Source organism: Oncorhynchus tshawytscha, linkage group LG02, assembly GCF_018296145.1.
Source record: "Oncorhynchus tshawytscha isolate Ot180627B linkage group LG02, Otsh_v2.0, whole genome shotgun sequence".
Lineage (NCBI taxonomy): Eukaryota > Metazoa > Chordata > Actinopteri > Salmoniformes > Salmonidae > Oncorhynchus > Oncorhynchus tshawytscha.
Window position 1 is genome coordinate 51,908,841 of NC_056430.1, and position 16,319 is coordinate 51,925,159.

Below are 16,319 nucleotides of genomic sequence, written 5' to 3' on the forward strand. Positions count from 1 at the left end.
ACCCAGGCAGTGATACAATCAGTCAGGATGCTCTCGATGGTGCAGCTGTAGAACCTTTTGAGGATCTGAGGACCCATGACAAATCTTTTCAGTCTCCTGGAGGGGAAATAGGTTTTGTTGTGCCCTCTTCACGACTGTCTTGGTGTGCTTGGACCATGTTAGTTTGTTGGTGATGTGGACACCAAGGAACTTGAAGCTCTCAACCTGCTCCACTACAGCCCCGTCGATGAGAATGGGTCATGCTCGGTCCTCATTTTCCTGTAGTCCACAATCCTCCTTAGTCTTGATTAATTTGAGGGAGAGGTTGTTGACCTGTCACCACACGGCCAGGTCTCTGACCTCCTCCGTATATGCTGTCTCGTCGTTGGTGATCAGACCTACCACTGTTGTGTCATCGGAAAACTTAATGATGGTGTTGGAGTCATGCCTGGCCTTGCAGTCATGAGTGAACAGGGAGTACAGGAGGGGACTGAGCACGCACCCCTTAGTGGCCCTCATGCTAAGGATCAGCTTGGCGGATGTGTTGTTACCAACCCTTACCACTTGGGGGCGGCCCGACAGGAAGTCCAGGCTCCAGTTGCAGAGGGAGGTGTTTAGTCCCAGGGTCCTTAGCTTTGTGATGAGCTTTCAGGACACTATGGTGTTGAATGCTGAGCTGTAGTCAATGAATAGCATTCTCACAAAGGTGTTCCTTTTGTCCAGGTGTGAAAGGGCAGTGTGGAGTGCAATAGAGATTTCATAATATGTGGATCTGTTGGGGCGGAATGCAAATTGGAGTGGGTCTAGCGTTTCTGGGATAATGATAATGGATAGAGACGTGAGTGCCACGAGTCGGTAGTCATTTAGGGTCGGTTACCTTCTTACCTTCTTGGGCACATGGAATATGGTGGTCTGCTTGAAACATGTTAGTATTGCAGACTCAGACAGGGAGAGTCTGTACTGTCTTCACTGAAAATGTCAGTGAAGACATTTGCCAGTTGGTCAGCGCATGCTTGGAGTACACGTCCTGGTAATCTGTTTGGCCCTGCGGCCTTGTGAATGTTAACCTGTTTAAAGGTCTTACTCACATCGGCTGCGGAGAGCGTGATCACACGGTCGTCCAGAAGAGCTGATGCTCTCATGCATGTTCCAGTGTTACTTGCCTCGAAGCGAACATAGAAGTAATTTAGCTCGTCTGGTAGGCTTGTGTCAATGGGAAGCTCTCGGCTGTGCTTCCCTTTGTGGTCTAATAGTTTGCAAGCCCTGCCACATACTACACCGGATCCGACGCTCATCCGATGATTCGATCTTAGTCCTGTATTGATGTTTTGCCAGAGGGCATAGCGGGATATCTTAAAGCTACTTGAAAGCGGCAGCTCTACCCCTTAGCTTAGTGGTGTACTCCTCAATGCCATCGGAAGAATCCCAGAACATATTCCAGTCTGTGCTAGCAAAACAGTCCTGTAGCTTAGCATCTGCTTCTTCTGACCACTTTTTTATTGACCAAGTCACTAGTGCTTCCTGCTTTAATTTTTACTTGTAAGCAGGAATCAGGAGGATATAATTATGGTCAGATTTGCCAAATGGCGGGCGAGGGAGAGCTTTGTACACATCTCTGTGTGTGGAGTAAAGGTGGTCTAGAGTTTTTTCCCCCTCTGGTTGCACATTTAACTTGCTGATAGAAATTAGGTTAAACAGACTTAAGTTTCCCTGCATTAAAATCCCCGGCCACTAGAAGCGCCGCCTCTAGATGAGTGTTTTCCTGTTTGCTTATGGCGGTTTACAGCTCATTGAGTGCTGTCTTAGTGCCAGCATCGGTCTGTGGTGGTGTGTTGACAGCTACGAAAAACACAGATAAATTCTGTAGATTGAGTATCTCATGATAAGCTGTAGACCACACTACCTCAGGCAAGCAAAATCTTGAGACTTCCTTAGATATCGTGCACCAGCAAATATACATAGGCTGCCAACCCATTGCCTTACCAGAGGCTGCTGTTCTATCCTGCCGATGCAGTGTGTAACCCACCTGCTTTATGCTAATAATGTCGTCGTTCAGCCACGACTCAGTGAAACATAAGATATTACCATTTTTAATGTCCCGTTGGTAGGATATACGTGCTTTTAACATTTTAGCATGTTAACTACGTTACTACACTGAACTAAAATATAAACGCAACATGCAACAATTTCACAGATTTTACTGAGTTACAGTTCATTGTAAGGAAATTGAAATAAATAAATGAATCTATGGATTTCACATGACTGGGAATACAGATATGCATATGTTGGATGAATGGCACGACAATGGGCCTCAGGGTCTCGTCACGGTACCTACGTGCATTCAAGTGGGGCTCCCGAGTGGCGCAGCGATCTAAGATAAGACACTGCATCTCAGCGCTAGAGGCATCACTACAGACACCCTGGTTCGAATCCAGGCTGTATCACAACCGGCCATGATTGGGAGTCCCATAGGGCGGCGCACAATTGACCCAGCGTAGTCCGGGATTGGTCGGTGTAGACCGTCATTGTAAATAAGAATTTGTTCTTAACTGACTTGCTTAGTTAAATAAATGGTTAAACAAAATAAAAATTGCCTTCGATAAAATGCAATTGTGTTAGTTGTCAGTAGCTTATGCCTGCCTATACCATAAACCTTCCACAGGACACTCTGGTCACAATGTTGATGTCAGCAAACCGCTTGCCCATACGACACCATACTGCCCGGTACAGTTGAAACCGGGATTCATCCGTGAAGAGCACACTTCTCCAGTGTGCCAGTGGCCATCGAAGGTGAGCATTTGCCCACTAAAGTCAGTTACAACGCCAAACTGCAGTCAGGTCAAGACCCTGGTGAGGATGATAAGCACGCAGATGAGCTTCCCTGAGACGGTTTCTGAGAGTTTGTGCAGAAATTCCTCAGTTATGCAAACCCAGTTTCATCAGCTGTCCGGGTGGCTGGTCTCAGACCATCCCGCAGGTGAAGAAGCTCGATATGGAGATCCTGGGCTGGCGTGGTTAGTTGTGAGGCCAGTTGGCCGTACTGCCAAATTCTCTAAAACAACATAGGAGGCGGCTTATGGTAGCGATATTAACATAGAATTATCTGGCAACAGCTCTGGTGGCTATTCCTGCAGTCAACATGCCAATTGAACGCTCCCTCAACTTGAGACATCTGTGGCATTGTGTTGTGTGACAAATCTGCACATTTTAGAGTGGCTTTTTATTGTCCCCAGCACAAGGTGTACCTGAGTAATGATCATGCTATTTAATCAGTTTCTGATTATGCCACACCTGTCAGGTGGATGGATTATCTTGCAAAGGAGAAATACTAACAGGGAAGTAAACAAATTTGTTCACAAAATTTGAGAGAAATAGGCTTTTCTGGGATCTTTTATTTCAGCTCATGAAACATGGTACCAACACGTTCCATGTTGCTTTTATATTTTTGTTCAGTATACTTACAAAACTAAAACATGTAATCTGTGGAGATTTGGGCACTCATTTAAAAATAATATTTATATAATACTACTATATTGCCTTTCTGCTTTTACTGTATCACGGTAAAACATGTAGGTACCTGGACAGATAAACGGGCAGTATCTCCTCGCCAGTTTTCTTGCTGCAGAAGATCCTACAGAGGGTTCCACAGGCCTCGGCCCGGCCCGACTCGTAGTTGTCGGGGAACTCATTGGCGTCGAACATGGGATTGGACACCATGGTATCTGTGGACATCTGGGAGCCCTTCCTCCTCAGCTCCACACCTGTCTGAGTGGCCAGGGCTGGCAAGAGAGAGAGAGCGAGAGTGAGAAGGGGGTTCATAGGAAGAGGGGCGAGTAGAAATAAGGGAGAGAGAGAACACGAATGGAGGGAGTGAAGGAGGGTGGGGGTAGAAAAGAGAGAGGACAGAGAGAGCCCCAGTCAAAAATAGTGCACTTAATAAGGAACAGGGTGCCATTTGGAATGCACCCCACACGATTTGAAAGGGAGCATTTACAATACTTCTGCCTGGGCATTTTGCTCTGCCGACAACAACCGATTTGGATTACGTAAAGTTTCATTATGTTTTCTGAACCAAAAAGAGATGTAAAACACACAGCAGCCTCTTTGTGAGCTCTGTGTAGCATCCCACAAAGAGCTGATACAGGTGAATATATTTTCTCATCAATGGCAAAATTCAGTTTGCAATGTCTACTTATTAGCTCCTTGGAAGTTCACACGAGGCACGATATATAGCACAAATATATGGAACAGACATCCACCACATACATGTGTAACATACAGTACACAGAAATTCAAGGTCATCAACTGAGGAGCAAAGAAAGCTACGGCAGAAAAACGGAACGTTTGTTGGTTTCTTTGGAAAATAAGTATTAGTGTGCGTGATCCTTTGGGGAGGAGATTACATGGGTATGATCCAGGTGTAGCAGGTCAGTTTGATTCCAGGCAGAATGGGGGGTGGTTTGGGACTGGCAAGTTCAGGGTCGTATTCATTAGAGCATAGAAAATGTTTTGCTACGGAATACGAGAACAAGTGTTTCTTATCGGACCGGTTCTGGTATTCCCTCTCCTTGTTTCCATCGATTTTCTTCTTGCCTAATGAATACATCCCCTGGCAACCTAATAACGACTCAGTGGCGATGACAATGGGCACAAACAAAAAATGCCAATCAAGTACAGGAAAACTGCAAGTTTAAAAAAAAAAAGTATTGTATTCCTACTTACAAGAAAGAAGAATTTGGACAAATGTAGCTGCAAAATAGAAATGTAAAAAATGGGAAACAAATCAAAGAACAGCAGTGATATGATGAAGTCTTATTCGTGGTTCAATTTCTTAAATGGTTCTTTGTTTTGTTTTCAAGACTTTCATAGTGATATTTCTAAGTGCTCTAAACATCAGTGTCAACAAAGATAGATAGTCGAAACAACCATCATGACAAATAACCAACATGCAAAAAGCGAAATTTAAAACTAAACCAGAAGATAATGAAATAAAACGAAAAATGCAACAGCCTAGATTAGGGGTCGGCAACTTTTATGACTGGAAAAGCCAAGTGTTCAGGGAGCCGCACAACACATTCAAGCCCTTTTCATGTGCAAAGGAGGCAATCGCATCACAGACACCAGTCAGATCAAATTACCACTAAATCTGACATTCAAGGTCACAGAGCAGAGCACAGCGGCTGTCTGGTGAAGTTGGAGAGAATCGAATCTTGTGAACATACAATAACATAGTGATAAGACTTTTTTTAAATTTAAAAACCTACCAACAAAAGGAATTAATTGAAATACCCACATCAAGCCCAGCAAGAAATGTAATAATCAAACACAGATACACAAGTATTATAAAGAAAAAATAATGTTTGATGGTAATCAATATACAGTACCAGTCAAGTTTGGACACAAATCAAAATCGAATTTTGTGTTTAACAGATATTATTGCGGGTGTAGTGAAATTCAAGGTTTTTTATTTATTTTCTACATTGTTGAATAATAGTGAAGACATTAAAACTATGAAATTACACATACAGTGCCTTGCAAAAGTATTTGGCATTTTTCCTATTTTGTTGCCTTACAACCTGGAATTAAAATGTATTTTTATTTGGATTTCATGTAATGGACATACACAAAATATCCCAAATTGGTGAAGTGAAATGAAAAAAATAACTTGTTTCAAAAAACTGTAGACCATTTTCAGCACCTATGGTCTCGACAGTGACCATACTGTTTTGGAGAAAGAAATCTCTCGTGGAGCTGCCTATTTTGATTACAATGATTTGTTAATCATATTTTTTCTTTACATGGGCTATAATAAAACATTAAATAAAAAAATGTTGTTCTTTTTACCCCTTTTTTCTGATATCCAATTGGTAGTTACAGTCTTGTCCCATCGCTGCAACTCCCATACGGTCTCGGGAGAGGCGAAAGTTGAGAGCCATGCACCTCCCCCGAAACACGACCCCGCCAAGCCGCACTGCTTTTTGACACACTGCTCGCTTAACCCGGAAGCAAGCCGCATCAAAGTGTCAGAGGAAACACTGTACAGCTGGTGACCGAAGTCAACGTGCATGCACCCGGCCACCACAAGGAGTAGCTAGAGTGCGATGGGACAAGAACATCCCAGCCGGCCAAACCCTCCCTTAACCTGGACGATGCTGTGCTGACTGTGTGCCGTCTCATGGGTCTCCCGGTTTCGGGCCGGCAGCGACATAGTCCGGGATCGAACCCAGATCTGTAGTGACACTTCTAGCAATGCGATGCAGTGCCTCAGACCGCTGCGCCACTCAGGAGGCCCTATAATAACAAATAAATATGGTTTTCTAAGATGGGTCCGCCTTTTTTCTTTGCTCCCCTCTGAGTGCCAGCTGTGAGCCTATAAAACAAATGATTGTGTCGGCTAGATTACAAATATTCTATTAATTCACATCTAAACAACTGGTATTTCTAACAGTATTATGGAAAAAAATTCTTACAAATGAAATGAATTAATAAATAGCAGAATTTACTGGTTCGGTGCGCTTTCTGGCACGGGTTTGTTTTCAGGCCTTTGAATTGACACCCATATGTCCTTGCCCTTCCTGTATGTTGGCGAGACTGGACACTGTGTAATTGCTGCCTTTTGCAGCTTGGCGTGAGAATATATCTAATAGCCTCACACCAGTAGGTGCAGGTGCCTGGCTGCATTCCCTAACGAAATGAAGTCATTTTTTTATTAACCTTATTTTGGGGGGAGGTTACTAACTTTTCCAATTTGAAAAATGTCATAAAAATAATAATAATCTACACACAATACCTGATAATGACAAAGGGAAAATGTTTTTCAGAAATGTTTGCAAATTTATTAAAAAATAAATACCTAATCTACATAAGTATTCATACTCTTTCCTATGAGACTCGAAATTGAACTCTGGATCAACCTGTTTCCATTGATCATCCTTGAGATGTTTCTACAACTTGATTGGAGCCCCCTGTGGTAAATTCAATTGATTGGACATGATTTGGAAAGTCACACATCTGTCTATATAAGGTCCCACAGTTGACAGTGCATGTCAGAGCAAAAACCAAGCCATGAGGTCAAAGGAATTGTCCAAAGAGCTCCGAGACAGGATTGTGTCGAGGCACAGGTCTGGGGAAGGGTACCAAAACATTTCTGCAGCATTGAATGTCCCCAACAACACAGTGGCCTCCATCGTTCTTAAATGGAAGAAGTTTGGAACCACCAAGACTCTTTCTAGAGCTGACCGCCCTGCCAAACTGAGCAATCGGGGGACAAGGGCCCTGGTCAGGGAGGTGACCAAGAACCCGATGGTCACTCTGACAAAGCTCCAGAGTTCCTCTGTGGAGATGGGAGAACCTTCTAGAACAGGGGTGGGCAACTCCAGTCCTCAAGGGCCTGATTGGTGTCACACTTTCTCCATCCCTAGCAAACACAGCTGATTAATCAAATGATTCTAAACTGAAGATCATAATTAGGTGATTATTGGAGATAGGTGTATTAGCTCTGGCTGGGGAAAAACTGTGACACCAAATCAGACCCCCCTGTTCTAGAAGGACAACCATCTCTGCAGCACTCCACCAATCAGGCCTTTATGGTGGCCTGGCGGAAGCCACTATGGTAGAGCGGCCAGACGGAACACTCTGACCATGAAACAAGATTTTCTGGTCTGATGAAACCAATATTGAACTCTCTGGCCTGAATGCCAAGCGTCACGTCTGGAGGAAACCAGGCACTGTTCATCACTTTGCCAATACCATCCCTACGGTGAAGCATGGTGGTGGCAGCATCATGCTGTGGGGATGATTGTCAGCGGCAGAGACTGGGAAATCAAGGGAAAGATAATCGGAGCAAAGTGCAGAGAGATCCTTGATGAAAACCGGCTTCAGAGTGCTCAGGACCCCAGACTGGGGACGAAGGTTCACCTTCCAACAGGACAACGACCCGAAGCACACAGCCAAGACAACGCAGGAGTGGCTTCAGGACAAGTCTCTGAATGTCCTTGAGTGCCACAGCCAGAGCCCGGACTTGAACATCTCTAGAGACCCCTGAAAATAGCTGTGTAGCGACACTCCCCATCCAACCTGACAGAGCTTGAGAGGATCGGCATAGGAGAAACTCCCCAAATACAGGTGTGTCAAGCTTATAGAGTCATACCAAAGAAGACTTGAGGTTGTAATCACTGCCAAAGGTGCTTCAACAAAGTACTGAGGAAAGGGTCTGAATAGTTATGTAAATATAATTTTAAATCAGTTCATTTTTTATTTTTATAAATTTGCAACAAAAAAAGCAACCTATATTTTCTTCTTATTATGGGGTATGGTGTAGAGATTGATGAGGGGAAAAAACTATTGAATCAATTTTAGAATACGGCTGTAATGTAACAAAATGTGCAAAAATTGAAGGGGTCTGAATACTTTCTAAATGCACTGTAATCTATAAATAACCAGGGAGCCGCAAGAGAAGGGTTGAAGAGCTGCATGTGGCTTAAGAGACGTGGGTTGCCGACCCCTGGCCTAGATCAGCTGAAAAACCACAGTCCATCAAAATGGAGGATAGAACTACACATTTCTCACAATTGAAGATGAATACTAATATTAGCATAATCTGCAATGGGTGGTGGAAAGGTCTCACAACTGCAGATCACGTGCAACTACGCCAGCCCAGGACCTCCACATCCAGCATCGTCTGAGGGGGGTTATTCTAAAATTACAGCCTAATTCTAAAAATGATTAAATTGTCCCCCCCCCTCAAACTACACACAATACGCCATAATGACAAAGCAAAATCTGGTTTTTAAATTTTTTAAAAATGTACTCAAAATAAAAAACTGAAATATTTTATTTACGTAAAGTATTTAGACCCTTTAATCCGTACTTGGTTGAAGCACCTATGGGAGTTTTTACAGCCTTGAGCTCTGTAAGGTTGGATGGGAGGCGTTGCTGCACAGCCTCTTAATGAAGAAGTTACAGGTCTGTGAGAGCCAGAATTCTTGCTTGTTTGTAGGTGACCAAATACTTGTTTTCCACCATAATTTGCAAATAAATAAATTAAAAATCCTACAATGTGATTTTCTGGATTTTTTTTCTCTCATTCTGTCAGTCATAGTTGAAGTGTACCTATGATAAATTATAGGCCTCTCATCTTTTTAAGTGGGAGAACTTGCACAATTGGTGGCTGACTAAATACTTTTTTGCCCCACTGTATGTAAATAAGGTATGTGTTTTTAATTTTTTGCAAAAATGTCTAAAAACCAGTTTTTGCTTTGTCATAATGGGGTATCGTGTGCAGATTGTTGAGGATTGTTAGTTTTTAATCCATTTTAGAATAAGGATGTAACGTAACAAAATGTGGAAAAAGTCAAGGGGTCTGAGTACTTTACGAAGGCACAGGGTAGCCTAGTGGTTAGAGCGTTGGACTAGTAACCTGAAGGTTGCAAGTTCAAATCCTCGAGCTGACAAGGTACAAATCTGTCATTTTGCCCCTGAACAGGCAGTTAACCCACTGTTCCTAGGCCGTCATTGAAAATAAGGCCGTCATTGAAAATAAGAATTTGTTCGATGCTGAACACATTTGTCAAAGCTAAAGAAGAGGCTACAATAAAGGAGAGGAAGACTCTTTAGACTAGTCAAACCCGTTTTTGACCAATTGTTGAGCCTTAACCTCTGACCCTTGCCTTACCAGTCATGCTGTTGTCCCGGCTCAGGCCTGCGTGGAGCTTGCAGTGCACCAGCGCGGCGTCAAAAAGCCACTGGCCAAAAAGGTTGAGGACACTGTTGACCTTGGGCCTGGTGGGGGCAGGCAGCGGCCGGGGCTCCGAGCTGGTCTGGTTGGGGCTGGACAGGGGGGAGGTGGAGGACGGCTGGTGGGACACTTTGGGTTGGTGTGTTATGCTTGCCTGGGTGGGTAGGGGAGTGGTAGATAACCAGGAATTTATTAAATGAACTATCAAACTGACACAGTAAAAATAGGAATATTCAGTCACATTAACATTTGCTAATTTTTTTAAACATCAGAAAAAACATTATTTGCAAAGGTATGAAGTCTTTTTCCCATTTTACTTCCGTTCTCCATTTTAAATCTGATACAAATGGGCCAAATTAGGAAAGACTAATAAACAGCACCTCAAAAGAAGTACAACAAACTCTGGGGTAGGAACCTACCGTTGAGGTTTTACTGGCCGTCTTTGTCACCCCTGTGGGTTTGTGGCGACGGCTGTGAGGGGGCGTGGTGTTGGTGGTGGGCGGCGGCATGCTCAGTCTGTTGACAGGGGTGGGCGGGGCACTGTCCGACCGGGGACGGGAGACACCTGAGGGAGAGAGAAGGAACGAGGCAGAGGACATTCAAGTGTTTGAAGTGAAAACAGCAACATCCAATCACAGCCGGTTTCCCGACGTCAACGTCGGCAGTGCGTAATTTTTGTGTTTCTCCTTTCCTCCACAGACAGAAAAAAAACAGCCTAAAATGCACAAGCCATCTCACATGGATGGATGTCTTCTTTGTTACAAGATACTCACCACAGATAAACAAACGTTAAAAATAAAAATCTACAGAGAAAAAGATTCACATTTACACTTCATTGCCTTGACGACCAATTTTGATTGACAACAGTTCACTTATTCAGAAGCTTGGCATAGCCTATCAAACATATACAGTTGAAGTCGGAAGTTTACATACACTTAGGTTGGAGTCATTAAAACAATTTTTTCAACCACTCCACAAATTTCTTGTTAACGAACTATAGTTTTGGCAAGTCGGTTAGGACATCTACTTTGTGCATGACAAGTCATTTTTCCAACAATTGTTTACAGACAGACTATTTCACTTATAATTCACTGTGTCACAAATCCAGTTGGTCAGAAGTTTCCATACGCTAAGTTGACTGTGCCTTTAAACAGCTTGGAAAATTCCAGAAAATGATATCACGGTGTTAGAAGCTTCTGATAGGCTAATTGACATCATTTGAGTCAATTGGAGGTGTACCCGTGGATGCATTTCAAGGCCTACCTTCAAACTCAGTGCCTCTTTGCATGACATCATGGGGAAATCAAAAGAAATCAGCCTCAGAATTGTAGACCTCCACAAGTCTGGTTCATCCTTGGGAGCAATTTCCAAACACCTGAAGGTACCACGTTCATCTGTATAAACAATAGTACGCAAGTATAAACACCATGGGACCACGCAGCCTTCATACCGCTAAGGAAGGAGACGAGTTCTGTCTCCTAGAGATGAACGTACTTTTGGTGCGAAAAGTGCAAAGTAAAACGAGAAAAGTAAAATGAGTCCTATATTGACATAACCTGAAATGCCGCTCAGCAAGGAAGAAGGCATTGCTCCAAAACCGCCATAAAAAAGCCAGACTACGGTTTTCAACTGCACAAAGATTGTACTTTTTGGAGAAATGTCCTCTAGTCTGATGAAACAAAAATAGAACTGTTTGGCCAATGACCATCGTTATGTTTGGAGGAAAAAGGGGGATTCTTGCAAGCCGAAGAACACCATCCCAACCGTGAAGCACAGAGGTGGCAGTATCATGTTGTGGGGTGCTTTGCTGCAGGAGGGACTGGTGCACTTCACAAAATAGATGATGCAGGAAAATGTGGATATATTGAAAGCAACATCTCAAGGCATCAGTCAGGAAGTTAAAGCTTGGTCGCAAATGGGTCTTCCAAATAGAGAATGACCCCAAGCATACTTCCAAAGTTGTGTCAGAATGGCTTAAGGACAACAAAGTTAAGGTATTGGAGTGGCCATCACAAAGCCTTGAGCTCAATCCCATAGAAAATTTGTGGGCAGAACTGAAAAGCGTGTGCGAGCAAGGAGGCCTACAAACCTGACTCAGTTACACCAGCTCTGGCAGGAAGAATGGGCCAACATTCACCCAACTTATTGTGGGAAGCTTGTGGAAGGCTACCCGAAACGTTTGACCCAAGTTAAACAATTGAAAGGCAATGCTACCTAACAGTAATTTAATGTATGTAAACTTATGACCCACTGGGAATGTGATGAAAGAAATAAAAGCTGAAATAATTCTCTACTATTATTCTGACATTTCACATTCTTAAAATAAAGTGGTGATCCTAACTGACCTAAGACAGGGAATTTTTATTAGGATTCAATGTCAGGAATTGTGAAAAACTTTGTTTAAAAGTATTTGACTAAGGTGTATGTAAACTTCCGACTTCAACTGTTCTTACTGTTCCCTTACTGTCCACACTGATAACACATTACCGAGTACCACTCCATATTTTCAAGCATGGCGGTGGCTGCATCATGTTATGGGTATGCTTGTTCTCGTTAAGGACCGTGGAGTTTCAGGATAAAAAATGCCGGAATGCCGCTAAGCATAGGCAAAATCCTAGAGGCAAACCAGGTTCAGTCTGCTTTCCACCAGACACTGGGAGATGACTTCACCTTTCAGTAGGACAATAACCTAAAACAAGGCCGAATCTACACACAAGTTGCTTACAAGACAGCGAATCTTCTTGAGTGGCCAAGTTAGTTTTGACTTAAATTTGCTTGAAAATATATGCAAGACATGAAAATGGTTGTACGGCAATGATCAACAACCAATTTGACAGAGCTTTAAGAATAAATGGGCAAATGTTGCACAATTCAGGTGTGGAAAGTGTTTAGAGATTTCCCCAGAAAGATTCACAACTGTAATTGCTGCCAAAAGATGATTCTAACATGTATTGGAGGTTGAATACGATAGTTTTTTTTCATACATTTGAGACGTTTTTTTCCAATTCGACATTTGTACTGTGTAGATCGTTGACTAGAAATGACAATTAAATCCATTTTTATCCAACATTTTAACACAACAAATGTGGAAAAAGTTGAGTGGTGTGAATACTTTCTGAAGGCACTTGTATGTAAAAATAACAAGAAATACAGGGGTAGAGAAGAGAGGTTTTCAGGATTGAGACCATTTATCACTGCTGTCCTGATAGTGATTATGGATTCAATTGATTTGGACACAGCCACTAAGTGCATGCACCAGCTAGCTTCACCACAGTCAGATTTTTGTGAGCCCCAGCAAATCCAACAAAATGCTTCAGCTCCCTTTATGATTGGTTGGGAGCACACTACTATGGAGTACAATAGGAGCGCATGGAGGGAAGCCTTTCTCTGAAGTTGTTCCAAGACACAGCGAAACCTGAAGGAAAGACATTGGTCAAAGCACAGCCTGGAAAATCACAACACAGACCGACCAACCAACCAAGACAAAATGGACCAATTATTTTGGCAGCTGACACGGCCATCGATCAACAATTTTCCTAGATGTGTATGAATAGGTTATTTTTGTGACTGTAGAAGTGTGGCACCACACTATAGGGAATCTTGTTTGGTATATACATAATGTCAGTGATTGGATTTCATTGGGTTAGATATGGTTTAATAGTGTAACTAGAGGGGGAAGTTTGTCACGTATATTGGTCCTAGGAGACACCACTAGTGGTGTTTCTGGGAAAGAAGAAAGAAAAATAACAAAAGCTGAAGCAGAAACACAAAATGGAGGGTTAGTTATTGGGCTAAATGACTGTTCAACAACTCAAGCCATGTTAGGTATTTATTAGAGACATTCTGTGTGTTTGGGCACTGTAGAACATAATTGGCCACATAGCTAATACTAGTTTGTGATTTTCAAAATGAAAACCGATACATTAACCAAAAGAAAAATCTAAGTGGCATTGCGCTGCCGTTTCACATGGGGATGTCAAGAGATTTAGGGAGGTATATAGCCTTCACTGTGACAGTGCTTAGATAAAGTATAGGGCAAAAATGCAGGGAGGTCTGCTTGATGTTTTTTATTTTCTTCACATTATCAATGTCCACAAAATCTAAACCCTTTTGACTCCTGAATTGAATGCTGAAGTTTGAGTACCATAAGGCAGTTTCTCTCAAATCTCTCTCTTTGCGAGTCTGAAACCTAGCCAGAAGGAAACATATACGTGGCCTCTTAGTCAGATGTGATCCAGCAAAACATGAGGATATGAAAGTATTGGATAGGCTCAAGCAACAGGGCAAAATCACCAGCCTCTTAGCGGAGAAGGAACCACTACCATACCTATCCAATTTTTTCAGGGCCCATATTCAAAAAGCGTCTCATAGTAGGAGTGCTGATCTACGATCACCCTGTCCATGTAATCTTATTCATTACAATCTATGAGGCTAAACTGATCCTAGATCAGCACTCCTACTCTGAACGGTTTCTTGAATACAGGACTAGATCTACATGAAGTGCCTAGGGGAAAGTGCTGGAGGTTGTCTCTGGACAGGGCCAAAGTCAAATTTAACGTTATATGCAATGGAGAGAAAAAAAATGATAAAGTGAGATAGTCTTACCCAGGAAGGCATCCACCAGGCAGCTGACCCCCCGCATGGCCCTGAAGAAGATCTGGGGCAGCTGATTGAGACAGGGATGCTGCTGGATCACCTCCTGGGGCACGCCGCTCACCCCCAGCAGCTGCTCCTGGAACTTTGGCGTAGAGCTGACCGTCAGCGGGTTGCTAAGGTCCACCGGGTTACTGCAAGAGGAAGAGAGGTAGAGGGGACTGTTAGCATAGGGGTGCAAAAACGTTGGTCCTGGGCTGGATTTCCCAAAGTCTTTAGGTAAAGTAATATGTTCTTTCTCTCCACTACCTAGCCAAAAACAACTGCTAGAGAGTAACAGTTAAATTGATGTAGCCTAAGATCTTTAGGTTACAATTTTGGAGGTCCATTAAGAGTCTAGAATCATTTTCAGATCAATTTCTTTAATTTTATGTATGTTCTTCATCAAAAAGACCCAATAAGTTACTTCCAGGATAAGTTTCTTAAATGATGATTGAAGAAAGTTATACTATTTCATCGGGGAGCAATTACACAGAATACAGTATAGATTTGAACAGCAATACCTCCTATAATGTGCCACACATATACATATAGCTAGCTCTGTGGGACTCACCTCAGCATGTGAAGAAAACGGAACCAGGTCTGAGCCACACAGTCGTTGTCCATCTCAGTAGGGATCATGTTGGCGTCCTCATCTGGGACTTTGAACGGAGGGAAGGATGGACCGTAGGTGAACCGCAACAGTCTGTGCCAAAACAGAACATTTAATGAATCTTATGAATACATTTACATAATTAATGCTTAATATTAATTTGTGCTTATAATCAGCTAATAATCCATTATCAAATACTTTAGTTTATAAATATTCCTGCATGTACGTGTACAGTGCCTTCAGAAACTATTCATAGCCCTCGACTTATTCCACATTTTGTTGTGTTACAAGCCTGAATTCAAAAGGGATTAAAACCATTTTTTCCCTACACAAAATACGCCATGACAAAGTGAAAACATGATTTTAGAAATGTTTACAAATGTCTTGAAAGTGAAACACAGAAATATCTCATTTATTTAAGTCAATACTTTGTAGAAGCACCTTTGGCGGCGATTACAGCTTTGAGTCGTGTTGGGTGTATATCAGTTTTGCACATCTGGATTTGGGGATTTTCTCCAATTCTTCCTTGCAGATTTTCTCAAGTTATTGTCCTGTTGGAACGTAAATCTTCGCCCCAGTCAGAGGTCATTTGCACTCTGAAGAAGGTTATCAAGGATTTGCCTGTATTTGGCTCCATTCATTGTTCCCTCTATCCTTACCAGTCTCCCAGTGCCTGCCACTGAAAATCATCCCCATAGTATGATGTGCCACCACCATGCTTTACGGTAGGAAAGGCATTCGATGGGTGATTAATTGTTCCTGGTTTTCTCCAGACAACACTTTGCATTTAGGCCAAATAGTTCAATTTTTATCTCATCAGACCACAGAATCTTTTCCATTGTGCTCGAAGTCATTCACATGCCTTTTTGCAAACTCCAGGTATGCTGGCATGTGCCTTTTTCTCAAGAGTTGCTTCTGTCTGGCCACTCTCCCAAAAAGGCCAGATTGGGTTAGTGCTGTAGAGGCGGTTGTACTTGAATGAACTCTGTGGTTCTGTCAGAGTGGTCATTGGGGTCTTGGTCACCTCCCTGACCAAGGTCCTTTTTGCTCAGTTTGGTCGGACGGCCAGCTCTAGGCAGTCTGTGTAGTTTCATATTTTTTCCATTTCCTAATTATGGAGAACACTGTACTCTTGAAAACATACAACACTCTAGAAATTGTTTTATACCCTTTCCCAGATAGAATTGTGATGAGCCATCTGTCTCCGAGATCTACGGACAGTTCCTTAGACTTATATAGACAGGTGCGTTTCCTTCGAAATCACGTCCAAACAATTTAATTGGCCACATGTGGACTCCAATCAAGTTTTAGTTACATCTCAAGGATGATCAAAGGAAATTGGATGCACCTGATCTCAAT

The 16,319-nt window shown here is 42.6% G+C and overlaps 1 protein-coding gene across 8 annotated transcripts in view; it reads right to left on the reverse strand.

The window, feature by feature from the left end:
- The window catches only part of LOC112267286 (ral GTPase-activating protein subunit beta-like), a 69,255-nt gene that overhangs the window by 29,664 nt on the left and 23,272 nt on the right, over positions 1–16,319 (reverse strand). For all 8 annotated transcript variants that reach the window (XR_006079264.1, XR_006079263.1, XM_024445554.2 and 5 more), the window contains exons 6-10: positions 14,922–15,053; positions 14,321–14,502; positions 10,135–10,280; positions 9,653–9,869; positions 3,557–3,758 (exon numbers count right to left, since the gene is read on the reverse strand). Coding sequence is in view for 6 of the 8 variants with exons in the window: in XM_024445554.2 (XP_024301322.2) it covers positions 3,557–3,758; positions 9,653–9,869; positions 10,135–10,280; positions 14,321–14,502; positions 14,922–15,053 (879 nt within the window). In the remaining 2 variants the exon portion in view is untranslated. The remainder of the gene's footprint in view (positions 1–3,556; positions 3,759–9,652; positions 9,870–10,134; positions 10,281–14,320; positions 14,503–14,921; positions 15,054–16,319) is intronic.